The 14634-nt window shown below is 34.9% G+C and overlaps 1 protein-coding gene across 6 annotated transcripts in view; it reads right to left on the reverse strand.

The window, feature by feature from the left end:
* SCN2A (sodium voltage-gated channel alpha subunit 2) overlaps window positions 1-14634 on the reverse strand; it is a 74898-nt gene that overhangs the window by 42311 nt on the left and 17953 nt on the right. For 2 of the 6 annotated variants that reach the window (XM_064434640.1, XM_064434637.1), the window contains exons 2-7: window positions 12041-12359; window positions 8897-9015; window positions 6318-6407; window positions 4679-4807; window positions 3911-4002; window positions 2728-3000 (exon numbers count right to left, since the gene is read on the reverse strand). In XM_064434640.1, the coding sequence (XP_064290710.1) occupies window positions 2728-3000; window positions 3911-4002; window positions 4679-4807; window positions 6318-6407; window positions 8897-9015; window positions 12041-12307 (970 nt within the window). In that variant the 5' untranslated portion in view covers window positions 12308-12359. Of the gene's footprint in view, window positions 1-2727; window positions 3001-3910; window positions 4003-4098; window positions 4191-4678; window positions 4808-6317; window positions 6408-8896; window positions 9016-10935; window positions 11069-12040; window positions 12360-14634 lie in introns of those variants that run through there. The other 4 variants (XM_064434638.1, XM_064434636.1, XM_064434641.1 and 1 more) reach the window with 3 other exon arrangements.

Below are 14634 nucleotides of genomic sequence, written 5' to 3' on the forward strand. Positions count from 1 at the left end.
CAGAAAATGAAACACATTTTGCCATCAATTCCTAGTTTGTGATTCTTAGGGTAAAATGGGAATCTCTAATGGAGATTTTTGGGTCAGGTGGCACATTAAGCTAAAGTTGCCAGAAGTAGGTATGTTCTGGCTGTTCTCAGGAAGCAGATGGTTCCGTGAGATTCACTGCCAGCTGGCATGGACTAGCTTAGCTGGCATGAACTAACTGAGGGCTAATGCTAAACAGACAAGCAGGGAATTGCAACCAGTTCCTACAGACTGCTTCTACTCTGTCACCACCAGTATACGATAGAGGCAGCATAAAATCTGCTTATTTTAAAGAGAGAGAGAAATTGTGTCCATAATTTATATATCTGCAATTCTAGTCTCAGATATCATATAAGAAATTAATGCATTTTCAGACATTCTGGAGATTACAGAGTCAGAGGCCGTGAGACATCTGACCCCTACTTAAAAGGCAGTTTAAAGAGGCAGACAGGCTCCAAGCAGAACTTGCAAAACTCTCTGTGGGCCTAATTCACATTCTTTTGTGGTGCAGGTCCACTTTCAGTCCACTACTTTGGAAAACAAAGAAGATTTTTAAAAATACAAAAATAATAATGATAAAGTAATAAAAATAGTAAATATGGGTTTGTAGAAAATATGCCATATACAAAACCATTCCTGCCTCCTGCCGACGTAATAGAACAATCATGGGTACAAGTCCTACATGACACTTCCAGATACAAATAAAGAAGATATGTTCTGGCTGGAAATATCACAAAACACTTGAAAAAAGTTCTTAGAGAGCTATTGCCAGTGACACAATGTCAATTCATAAGGGATTCTCCAAAGATCTCCCAGGTATCTGTGCTAGACACGGTTTTCTAGCAAGTTTCATTACCAATTCGAGACATGAAACAATAGGAAAAAAATGCATCAAGTATTCTGAAGACATAAGGCTAGGAGAAAAGGTATTTGAAATTTAGAATGGCTTTTACAAGTTGACAAGTTTGTCCAAAAGCAATTGGATTTATTCCAATAGAGACAAGTGAAAAATGCTACACTTGACAGGGCAAAATCAAATACGTAAATACAAAATATCAGGATGTGGCTGCAGCCGCCACTGTACAAAAAGATGCAATAACTGCTGCAAAATACAAACTGACTGTGAATCAACAATACAGTGCTGACATAAAAACGACTTAATTTTGAAATGTGCTAATAGGAATGTTGCATATATAGCATGAGGTAAAGATACAAATTAGAAGTAATTGCTAGAGGAGTTAGCACCCAGTTTCAGGATCTCATTAAAAAAACCCCATACAAACAAAAAATGTAACAAAAAAAGAGGCAAAATAAAAACAACAAGAAAAAAGTGCTAGATTAATTGGAAAGATTGAAAAAAAGTAAAAAAAAATGAAAATAGGTATAGAAAATGCAAAATGGAAAATAGGATTGCCTGGCTTAGGAAAGACCAGAAATGCAGAGGATAAGAGTTTTTAAACTGTATAAAGACATATATATACATATATATATATATGTATATATATATATGTATGTATAATGTAGTCTATGATTATCTTAGTCCACAGCAGATATAGTAATATATTCAATCAGAAATTAGGAAAATGTAGGTCAGATATTTACAAAAAAACCATTTCTATTTGTATGACATAGTACCAGAAACAACTAAAGGGGAATGGAACCTGTTCTTCAGATGGCTTTAAGAACAGGTTATCATCCAAAATTTCTGCATGACATTTGTATATTTCAAGCATGCTGAGATGATAAGTATATTAAAAGATTATAAGGCAATGAGACCTGGATCCAAAAGCATTTAGTTCTTAAATTGAGGTTTCCTAATTTTCATTGATATAGTCACCAGTTAAAATATACATGCAGACTTTATTAAAAACCCATTACACCTAATTATAAATAAATTACATATACTAAATACACTAAAATAAATAGAAGGTCCTGAACAGATAAATGGGAGAGATTAACAACACTATTATGAAAGAATAGCAATCTACTATAGATATGTTCAGAGTTCTACCTGAATTTTTAAACATGTTAACACAGTACTAACATTAACTACCTAAAATGGTGGAAACATTGTATTACGAGGTACAAAAGAGAAAAAAGTGCTCATTTCTTGATTTTCCAAAGACAAGAAACAAATTAAAAGACAGAAATATGGAATCTAGTTCTTATTTTGCAAGAAAGAATCCTGGCATAAATCAGCAGCATCCTCTTAAGGCATGTCTGTGCTGTGCAAGGGCGCGTGGTGCAAAGCCACTCACCCAACTCCAGAAGGAACAACAAAGCTACATTTATGTGCTCTGGCAGGACTCTTGGGCTAGCTGATGTTCAGATGTGGGCTCATGAGACTGGGCACTATCTTGCACTAACCTAGCTGTTACATTTCAGATCCCATGTTAAGGCTGTCACACTATTTCAGGAGGCTTGAAGCTAGCACGAAAATTTCTGGTTTATGCTGCAACATGATTTTACTCTAAAAGTCATATTTAATGAAAGAAAAAGATATTTTGCTACCCAGTATAATGTTATGAATGTTAAATTATATAACGACTGTGCTTTTATTTACTAGAGAAAAATGAGTGCTTTTATATTTCTTGGCCATATTACACACTTTTAAAGGCAAGGGAAAGATACAGCTGTTCTCAAATCTATTTAAATCAATACCAGAAAATCAATGCAGTAGATGATATAATTAATTCTTACTTTTGTCTTCGATGTATTCATCCCAGTTAAATATTGTCATTGTCGCATTAATAAATGTACCATTTTCACCTATAGAGCTATTAAAGATGGAAATAACAGTTGTTTCAAAAGTAGAATTGTCTGGAGGCCACTGCAGGCATTTATTCCTCAGGTTGCCCATGAACAGCTGCAGCCCTATCAGTGCAAATACACTCAGACAAAACACAGTCAGGATCATCACATCCGAGAGCTTCTTCACAGACTGAATCAGGGCTCCTACTATAGTCTTCAGGCCTGCAAAGAGAAAAGATTTTTATTATGATGTTAAATAGATACTAAACACACACACAAAAATCATGTGGCTTTTTTCTTGATAAAGATATCATGCAAAAAGACTAGTAATTTGTGACACAATAATTTTAAAGAAAAGCCTTATTATTTGGAAAGATGAATGAGAATATGTAAGTTTATACTTATTTTATAGTGTAAAAAAATAAAAAGTAGATAATACCAAACACATTGTTTATGCCAAAACAAGTGATTTTTTTGTTATTCATGCTATATCTCAACCCTACATAAAATAGCATTGTTTACTTTTGCTGATGCTTCTTGCCCAAACCTTTATTTTATGAACTTTTGCAATGTATTCTATATTAATGTAACCCCATTGTAAAGATATTATATGTGCACATCGAAATAGTATCATAATAATCTTGTTAAAATATATGAGGGGTGATGGTTTGGAGAAGAAAGACATCTTTAGAACAATACCCCATGCATGGCCCATGCTATCCTTTAGAGTTTTTGTTTTTTGGTTTTTTTTACATAACTTAAAACTGAATTAAGTTGCTATATCAAGTGCCTGCAATAAATGAGAAAATTTGCATCAATATGAAAGCTTAAAATTAACTTATATTTAAAACATGTAAAGGAAAGCTTGATGTCATAAGATGCAAATCAGATAGGCTGTTTACTGCAAATATCTCATGCAAGAATTTGTTAAACTCAAAGGCTGATTTTTTTTTTTTTTTTGAGAAGAAAATACAACTAATACAAGCATGAATCAATTTAAATAAATTACATTTTTTGATTCCTGCTTTTTTGGTTTGTTGACAATGTGTAGCAAACAAGGCTTATGCTTTGAAAATGTGAGTACAGCCTTTGCAGAACAAAAGTCAGCCTCGGTGTTTAACCTCGCTCTCACCTGGAATGACTGATATTGTTTTCAAAGCTCGGAGAACTCTGAATGTTCTCAACGCTGAGACATTGCCCAGGTCCACAAACTCTGTCACATATCTGTAATAGGGGAGTTCACACACAAACACAATGACAGCACACAAATAACAGTTGGAGATACGAGGGGCCTAACACCTTACACCAACTACTTCTTACCTGGAATTACAGAAATAGTTTTCAAAGCTCTCAATACTCTGAAAGTTCGAAGAGCTGAAACATTGCCTAGGTTTACAAATTCTGTTACATACCTGTAGGATTAAATCAGAATTACTCAGAATTGAGGCATATTTTATTCTATTTGCTTGGGTCTTTGAGCAAGACCTTTTCACCGTTCAGAGTATTTTGCCTGTGTTATAAATATACTTCTGGCCATAAAATTAAATTAAGTTTTATCATAATAAACCACATTGACTTGATGTTTGAAAACTAATCTGGTCAGCTATTAGCAGGAAGTCAAAAGGATTCCTTTAATTCTGGTATGCAGAAAGGAGACAGGATATGAACAGTTCAGGGTGACGGCATTCACAATCCTAATGGGCTGGCTCACCATGCTGGCCTCCGCAGCACATGCTTGGCTAGAAATACTAAAATGTGTAAAAGAGTAGAAGAAACATATTGAAACTGCAGGAAGTCCAGGCTCCAAATATTCTGGCTGACAAGATATGAGGCAATTTTTAGTCACTAATCTCATGCTACCAGAAAGAATTTTTATTAAAAAAATAAGTAGAAGACTTACGCAAATGTAATGACAGTGAAATCTAGCCAATTCCATGGGTCACGGAGAAACGTAAAATCTTCTAAACAGAAGCCCCTTGCAAGAATTTTAATAAGTGATTCAAAGGTATAAATTCCAGTGAATGTGTATCTGAGGAAAATATGCAAGACAGAGTTTATACATCACGTTATTTTTGCAGTTTATGCTCTCTAGTTGTTTTATTCTCATTTTCTTTTCTCATTAGGATTTAAAGACTGATAACCCACATCTTAAATTCAGCTTCTACATTCTAGGCAATTAGACAGATGCAAAATTCCCCGTTACTTAATTGGTGCATGTTTATGACCAGTCTGAATTCATGTTATAACAAAGCACACAGATGTATTATGTTAGGATTTTAGAAGTTACTTTCAGGCTAAAAATTCCTTCTTCAATGTTATTTTTATGCTGAAATGTTGCTTAGTCCCAAGAGTTGGCAAGCGCCAACCCTCATCAGTCTTCATTGCTCTGTAACTGTGTTATGGAGTAGGTATATCCAGTACTTCACCTTCAGCAAGACAGATGTAGTACAGGAATCAAACAAGTGCAAGAACAACCAAAATTATATATGAATGCCAATTAAATTCTGACTAAAAATGTAGTTGAAATGTAAATTGAAAAGATATTTAATTCTGGCATTCTGATTTCAATCTTCTGTGTCCAAGTGATGTCATCCTGAAATTTAGTTTAATTTAATGATATGAAAGTTTTCCATTCAATTACTAAGAAATTTATTTCCTGAAGAACTTTACTACTTTACTCCACAAATGAGGACATCCATTGTAACTCTAAATGGCACAGTATACAGATATGAAGAAATATTCAAGCAATGAATCTTCATCATAAATGTTTACTACATGCTAAATATTCTGAATACATAGAGGCTTACACTGAAGCCTTTACACACATTCTCAAAATGAGAATGTCCTCGTTGCCTTAATACCCTATGGTTTCATTTTTGATTTCTGCAGATTAAACAGGTATGGATCAGCCCAAGCAGTAAGGAATGCAGAAGCAGCAGCAAGGAAGCACCAAGAACAGTGTTTCACACTGTGGCCTGCAGCTTTGGAACTATCACTGTGTGTTGACACCTCGCAGCTATTTGCACCAATTAGCCAAGCAGTCATCATATTGCACCAATGAGTAGCTAACCATTTCAATACCTTTTTAATAGCTTATTTTGCATACAAGTTTTCCACTGTTATATTGGTTTTAGTAAGAGAAAGATGCACTGTGATCAACACAGCCATCCATAAGATCATTCATTTATCTGTAACGTTTATGGCAACAGAGATGAAAGACTGCATTTCCCTGCATTCTTGCACAGATGTGACATAGAAGTCAGTCAAAAATATTTATAATCCACTTTTTCTGTATGATCATAAGAATAGCTTTTCTTACATTTTCCATGTAGTACTGCAAACAGAGGAAGGACACTAAAGAAATTGTCATTACACAATTATATGCATTTAATGTTACAGCAAAGGAAATAGCATCAGAATAGCTGTTGATAGGATGTCCCAGCAAGGTAGCTGCTGCCAGTGGAAGCCACCCTAATATAATTTACAGTAGTTTATTTCTGATTATTGGATATTATTCAGAAAAAATCCATTTAACTTACTCTACATTCTTTGTCCAGTCTGGAGGGTTACTCATGGTCATAAATACGCAGTTGGTCAAAATAGTGCACATGATAAGCATGCTGAATAACGTAGGCAAAGAGTTAAGGAATGTAAGCCAGAAAATTTCATAACAAGATTATCAAATAACACACTGCTTTGGTAGATTTTCACTATCAGGAGCTATCTATCCCTCTATTACTCTTTTAATAGGCAGTGAGAAGGCCTGAATATGTTAAAGCTTTCATTCCCTGCTTTCTAGCTACAAGAGAACAATCATATGCTAAAAATTAGAAAACCTGAAAGGTATTTTAAAAAGCACCACAAATCTGGAATATTTTTTCTTATTGAACAAAAATGTCAATCTTTGAAGTATTAGCTTCTAACTTCATTGAATAACACAAAAAGTATTTCTTTTAGATGATCCAGACAAATCTGATCTGCTTCACGCATGCAAAGCAATGAAAAATACGTTTTCTTCACTTCAGTGTTTTGTCATAAAATTAGGCATGTATCAACATTTTTCCTTATCACTATGATACACTGAAAGCTAGCTGCCACATAGTAGGAGAGAACATGGGGAAATCTTAGTGAGAAAAGTGTTTTATGGCTGTTTGTTTTATATATGACTTTTGTAATATAAATGCTGTTGAGGGGAAGGCACATGTGATTCTCAAAAAAAAAGATCCAAATAGAATTCCAGAAAAGGTTCAAGTCACTCTAAATCTACAGCCTTTTACTCTCAGAACTGCTGACATTCCTCTAAGATACAAAAAAAAAATGCACCCATCAAAATGAAAACCATGCAGATGAACCACGAAACGCCCACATGATGGCACCAACACCTAAAGCTACAGAGAGGACAAAGCTCGAGTTTGAGAACAGCTGCAGGTTCATGTGGTGCTCCTAAATAGAAATCCAAATACAATGGGGTGAGAAGTACTGTGAGGTTCCCCTCCAAAACTTTTCTTTGTATGTCTACGCTAATAAAAAAACCCTTCAAGTGATAATGATACCTCTACCTTCTGAGCTGTCAAAAAACTGTGACATTACATTCAACAATCCTTTGGGTTTTCTGCACAATGAATATATTTAAAATTCTTATCTGAGAACCTAGCTTCTCTTTATGTAATGAACACATATGAACAGAGCAAAAGAGAAATTAATATATGTTTTTTTAAATATTAAAAACCCATGTTACAAGTGTTTCACCAGCCTGTACTTTACATAGGCTTTCAAAATCCTTTTTGATGAAATGTCCACTTAGAGTTGCAGACCTTCACTATGCTTTCCTTGGTGGAAAAATAACTATAATATACCTTACCATAAATTTAAAAACCGTGGTTTAGCATTCTGACTTTGGTGACTAGTTCTTCACCACCACCTCAGACCCACAATCTTCTATTATTTCCCATAAGTCAATATAATAATGCTTCAGAATATGGGAAAAAGTGTCATACTACTGAAAAATAATAATTTCTAGTGGCACCTGCAGCAAGAAAATTGACAACAGGCTATGTAGTATCATGATTGTTTTGGAAGTCATTCGTAGGCTAGCCATTGATAACAATGTCTAACACATACCAACCACTGTAATTATCAGTCTTCCAGTACACCAAGACTGAAAAAAGTCCTTTCAAGATTTAGTCTACATAATCTCAGGATCTCTGTACACAATGCTAACACAAAGTTACTTTCAGTGTGCTTATGTTAGACTTCTGTAAATACAAGTGTGTAAACATTTGTATTTTTTGCTTATTAAGTAAGCTGGCTTTCTGAAGTCAATGACCTCATTGCTCATATTGGTATTTGGGATCAGACCAGTGGGATGCCTACTATAGTCTGCTATTAAAACACTGAAAAAGACAAAATAATAGTTAAGTAATTATAATAATTTAGCTTTTCAAATCTCTACCTGCAATGTGGAAATCTCATGACCTTCTTGAAGACTGAAATTAAAACATCAATAGGCTTACAAGTGTGTAATGCAATAATGATAATGAAATAAAACAGAGAGGTGGGATACATACAAGACTGAGAATGTATAACAAAACAAGAAATCTAAACTGTGTTATGAATCTATCTTTCTGTTAGGGTTATCTGAATCAGAAAATGAAAAGGAATAATGAAACCATATTTTCACTAAATACTCATGTAAGCACAGACCTGGGATCAAAGATTTGATTTTAATACACAGTGTCAGGGAAGAACTGAAAGTATTCTGAGCAATATATCTGCAGTTTATGAAAAATGTGTAGGAGGAAAGATGAAAAAAAGATGTGAAGATTACAGAAAAAAAATAAGAGGGAAGGAAAAATTATGTGGGTGAAGAAAGAAGATACAGAAATTGTAAAGGACGATGACTGGTTGTCTGGCTTTTGGTATTACTATATTAGGATCCAGCAATGAACAGAAATGAAAAAGGAGAATGAGAAAAAGATCAGAAGACAGAAATAGTAGAGAGAAGAGGGACAAAGCACTACCGATCACATTGATCCTGGGACATGTGCCAGAGAATGATTTAAATACTAAGTAACATCTCATTCATTACAGTTTCAGACTAACCACTTGAAAAGGATATGAATGTACCAAAATCTTAATAGCTATTTTTCTAAGAGGATTGAAAGGAGTTAACATGTACAGGGCAGAGGTGGCACTGAATCGGAATATTGCCTTTCCTTTATTTAATACTATAAAGGTCTGGAAAAAGAAAAAGAGAATGAAAAACAGCATTTAGGAGATACCAAGTTACAAACCCTGAATAATTTTCATTTCATCATTAATCATATTTGGTCAATATGCTCTTTTTGCATTGACACAATCCCCTTGTCCAGTTCACACATTGTAGCATCCAGCCAAATTACTATAAATACAATTAAATGAACATTTAAGTGCATCTATAAAGAAATCATAAGTAATCCTGATATTTCTAGCTAGTAAACAGAGACAAGTATGAAAGTAAGGTAGGCAATATTTGAAGAACTAGCATACTTTTTGTGCGGTATAACATATACACTGAGGTCTGTAACTGCAACCAAAATGAGAGCCATTAAAACTTCAATCCCCAAATCAAATAACCAGCATAAATTATCAAATCAAAGTACTAAGACAAAAGTAACTCAAAGTGATCCAAGTTTCAAGTGATCATGGAAATATGGAAATCAAGAGGTTTCAACAACCATTTTGGAACATAACACTAATGTACTCAATTTTTTGCTGTACTCAGAGTAATGTATTAGTCCCCTTTTCAGCTATTGCTTGTGATAGTTCTGTACCTGCAAGTCTATTTTCCTTGTTGTACTTTACTTTCACCTAATACAGAATTCATTCCATTCACTGTATCCAGCTATTTTCACTCTCTCCACATTTTCAGCAATTGCTCATTTTAAAAAAAGCATTTTTAAATGTAACAGTGCTTTTAAAATCCAAGCAATAAAGAATAAAGCCTGTAAGGTTTTTTTTAAAAAAATTATGTTGAGTCCCACACATCTGGGGAAAGTCCTGTCTATTTCCACAATCTCTTCTTTCTACACATGGGTGACTTTCGTAATTTTGAAAGAAAAAGGATCTAGATAGCATTGTGGCAGTCTAGGAAGCCCAAAGGGCACATAAGCCATGCAGACCTGGAATACTGCCAGCAGCCATGATCTAACTGAACTGAAATCAGAGGGCAGCATTTGTCAAGATTATGCTCTACTTTCTGAGCAGGTGTGGCAAATAAGAGCAGCTGAAACCACAGCCTCTCCCTGCCTGAAATAATAAATTATAAATTATAAAAATCAGTGGTTCCAAACTTAACATGTTTGCATTCTCCCATACTTAGAGATTCTCAAGCTGTACTTTGATCTTTTATTGTACAGGAGTCTGTAACATGTTCTTTACTATGAAGATTTTTCAACTCTCTTACTATTGGTCCTGGAGTTAATGAAAACAGGACTTCTAATAATCAGAGTTTCTTATGTTTTCTTTTCCCTTTACTTTGACAAAACCTCTGATGAAGTAGCATTTGTGTTATGCTGACTCATCAAGTTAGGCTAAAAAATGAAAATGGAGCCTGACCCAAAAAACTATGTTCAAAAATATGCAAAGAATGCTAAGAAAAACAATAGGAGAAATTCATAAAGCTTGAAGTCTTGCTTCTCCTACTGGAAACCACAATGCTTTTGGAAAAGATCATGGCAACTGCTATGCATTTCTCAACCCGGAACGAGCAATTCAGCAGGATTTTACTTCACATCCACACTTAATTGCAGAATTACTCTTCTAGTTTCCAAAGCATGATGATGCGTGCTCTAACTTTAGGATTTCTGGCATTGAATTTAGATTTTTACTACTACAGAATGTGAAAAGAATTAAGGAAAGAATTGTTACTTTGACCCAAATTCTATTTGCCTTCCAGACTTCAACAGGGTAAATCACTTGACTAAAGGGAGCAAAACATGATAATTAATTGAAAACCTTGTTTTCAGATTTAACTCATGATTCTCTTTACATTAATTCAGTTTCAGAAATCCTGCAATGAACACTTTAAGCACTATTGATTTTTTTTAGCTATTCTGCTTAGTTATTCATGGTATGCCTATATTGCTATTGTTTCAACATATTACTGATGAGGCATACCCCTAATTCCTGCAGGAAATATCTTCATTTGCATTTTTTCTCTTAGTCTGAGTTTGAATCATAACAATTCTTGGAATCTTTCTTCATTTTTCTTTGAAGCAGTTTCTTCACTTTCATGGGTTTTGGTTTTTTAATTCACTTGTTTTTGTTAGCTAGCTAGTTTCCACAGGAAAGAAAAGAAAGCAGGAGAAAAAAATTATGAAAACAAGGAAAAAAAAAATTTCTTCTTTACTAGTAGAATAATGAGACTGCAATACATATGATGCCAAAATCAAAGGGACTAAAAATCTGGAGGAAACCCAAGGCCATCTGGACACTAGTCTAAAGTTCAACACTTTTGTGCTGGCCACAGCAGTTGTTGTTACTTTAAATCAAAGCAAATATGTGGATTGTTTGGAGGTTTTTTTTAAGTAACATCTCCATAAAAATAATTTTTTAATTATGTAACATTCTGTCAACACTCCAAGTGCAATTGCTACCTCCGCTTTATTTATGTCCCTCTTTTGAATACCTCCTCTTTGAAAACAATCCTAGTACAAAATAGAACTGGATAAGAAAATTTTTTCACCCAGACTAAGTTGGATATATGATGCCTCTACAGAGTAAATATGGATCAGGATGATCATCATATCCTGAGAAATTACCTTTACATACTTCCTTATCCTTCCCAGTGAAAAGAGAATGCAACCTAAACTTTTCACAACAGTGAAGAAATCTAGTAAGAGGGTGTGTAGCTACCTTTGAGGTGGATTTCATATTGGAGACCTGCTCCTTTCACAACTACAAGACGGCAATTAGTAATTATTCTAAAGATAAACCCTGTGCTGCTACTTCAATTCTCCTGTGTGCAAAACACTGAAAGTTACAGGTTTTAATAAAATGCCAGGTTTATTAAAAAAAATAAGTGCATCTCTACTTGTCTATAAGGTCCCACAAGCATTACTAATTTCTGCTCTTAGAGTGAAGACTTCTGCCAATCACATCAGCAGTCGATGGAATTATTATATGGAAGCTCTAGATCAAAAATAATATAAATACTATGCCTTTGAAGGGTTGTTTGTTATTTATTTTTCTAAAAGTCTGATGGAAATACTTTTATACTCACTTTTTTATTGATATAATATGGGTCCAGGTCTTCCAAGGGCTCGGACACCATTCCTGGAGGTATGTCGCCGTAAATAAATGGCAGGGTCTTTCCTGCCTCCAAGTCACTGTTTGGCTTTGGGCCATCTTCATCATCATCATCTTTGCGCTCTTGTTTGGATTTTTTAGCTTTCTCTTCATTGATACGCTGTTCAATAGCTGCAAGGGATTCTCTTGTGAAGTAGCGGAAGCTGTCAGGTCCTGGTGGTACCAGCACTGATTGTGCCATCTTTTCATCCTGCACCTCTTAATTACTGTTTAGCCTCTCTCATAAAAAAGTGCTAAAATAAAAAAAAAAACCACACACACAGAAAAAATTTAGAACAACACAGCTACCAACAATGTAAAGTAATATACCATCACAGAATTTTGTGGGGGACATCTTGTCAAATTTAGTAATTATCATCCAAAAGGAGGCTGCCGTGAAATGAATTTTTAAATTTGTTTTTATTTCAAGACAAGTCATTTTCCTTTGCAGCTTGCCTCTTAGAGTGGTCTCAGAGGTATCAATTCTTAAAGCATTTAGTTTAAAATTCATTTAGTACTTGCAGTACTTGCACCAATAGATTGTCAATTCTACAGGCTGATAAAAAAGTCACATACAATACAATAACATATTTTGCCTTTATCAAGAGTACTGTTATCCATTCCTATGAATAGAGTAGGAGATATTTTCCACTACATTCAGTGTTAGGAATCAACAGTTCTGAAGTATTTGGTTCAGTGTTGAGTGAGACTCCAGACAATGTAGCTCCTTATTACCTTGAAAGCTGCATCTTGGATCAGTCCTCCCTCCTATATGGACCAGAAATGACTCTTAGAATCCACTATTGCCATGTAGGGCCAGAAGGATCAGTTGAAAGCAATATAAATGCTCCTTCTCTTCGAGTACAAATCTGCTGCCTTTGCTGAACTGCCAGCTCAGGAAACAAGGTTCAGGCGTAAGCACCTGTATTCAGATCCCCTGCCTGGCAACACACTGTGCACTGGAAGAATTGCTGAATTAAACAAAACCGATTTTTAATCATTACAACCTGCACTTAGATCTTTTATGTCTGAGATCATATCAATTGTGTATATATTTCATAAATTTCACCAAGAGCAGGACCATCTCTTTTAAATGTCTCCAGGCAGTTCAGTTAAAAAGAACAGTGGAAAATATTCCCAATGCAAATACTTTGATCTGAAATTGCAAACAGGCTATCTGCTGTAGCCTACAAGAATTTTTCTCAAGCATCCTTCTGAGTAAGCACATTAAAAATACAGCAAATGCAATAAAATAACAAATTCTGAGTAAGACAATATACCCAGAAACAATAATCAGATTAAAATTATACAAAAGTTTGAATACAATCAGCCTGATCCTATTTTACTGTCTCACTTAGCACACATACTCCGGCACAGCCGCAACAAATTAATATTTTTGAAGGCTGTTAAATAAGCTGCAACATGATGCTTTCTCCTCCTTTTCAACCATATGCACACAGCCACTTACACCTACACAATCCACACACATCCCAACTCCTGCAGGTCTCCCTGTGAGCATGCTCTTCCACTGCAGGCAAATGCACCTGGTGCATTCTGTCATGTACAGTCTGTACCAAACTGCTGCTGGGAGCTGCACTGACTACCAGCAGCAGAAAGGTTCATTAGGAAAATGAAAATGGTCCTACAGCAGAATCCTGTTAGATTTTATTTCTAATTACGGAAGGAAAAAAAAAAAAAAGAAAAAGAAAAAGCATAATTCTGTTTTAATACTGCAGGAAACAATTAAAAATTCATTACCAGTGAAGAATCTTGCAGTTATGTGGGTTTGGAATGGCACCAGGGAAGACTGCAGTTAAAATTCCATCATGCCTTATCCTTTTTTTTTTTTTTTCCTTTCTTCTTCTATTTTTTTAAATTCTCCTTTTACAGACCACACCTAACTTCCTGCTGAAGGATCCTGGTTATTGAAGTAAAGTCTGGCATTTCCTGTGTGAGCCTACTAAGTGCTGTAACTCTTATTGCCAGTAGATGGTACTGATATATACTCATAAATTCTTCTCAGAAATGGTAAAGAATTTTTGCATGCTTGAACACTTCCTTAAACTGAGACTCTTGGACTAAAATATATGATTTTATATAACCAGTCAAGTCTCAAGATTCTCAAAAATTCTTTTGAATACATAGCAGCTACTGATGTGACCATAGCTGTTAAAACTGTGAAGGTGAGAAAGAAAGAAAGAAAGTAGGAGGGATAGCAAAGTAAGAGAAATCAAAAAATGGAGGTTACACAGACAGAGTACAACCTAAGCAATTGCTGAAACTGTGTTATCAGCAGTCTGGATTATTTTAAACTACAGGTTGTGTAAATGTTCTAAAATAAATGCATACAATATGTTTACTGTGCATTCTTTCTAAATGTGGATTGTCCAGCAAAGGGAGGGAAGGAGGGCACTTCTGAGTGTTCACTGCAGCAGCAAGTTCCTATACAGAATCCATCTATTCTTGCTCCCTGCTGCAGCAGGTGGTTGGGAGCACTGTAAGCCACTCTCTGTAGCAAATCAGTAAAAC

Source organism: Passer domesticus, chromosome 10 (genome assembly GCF_036417665.1).
Source record: "Passer domesticus isolate bPasDom1 chromosome 10, bPasDom1.hap1, whole genome shotgun sequence".
Taxonomy (NCBI): Eukaryota; Metazoa; Chordata; class Aves; order Passeriformes; family Passeridae; genus Passer; species Passer domesticus.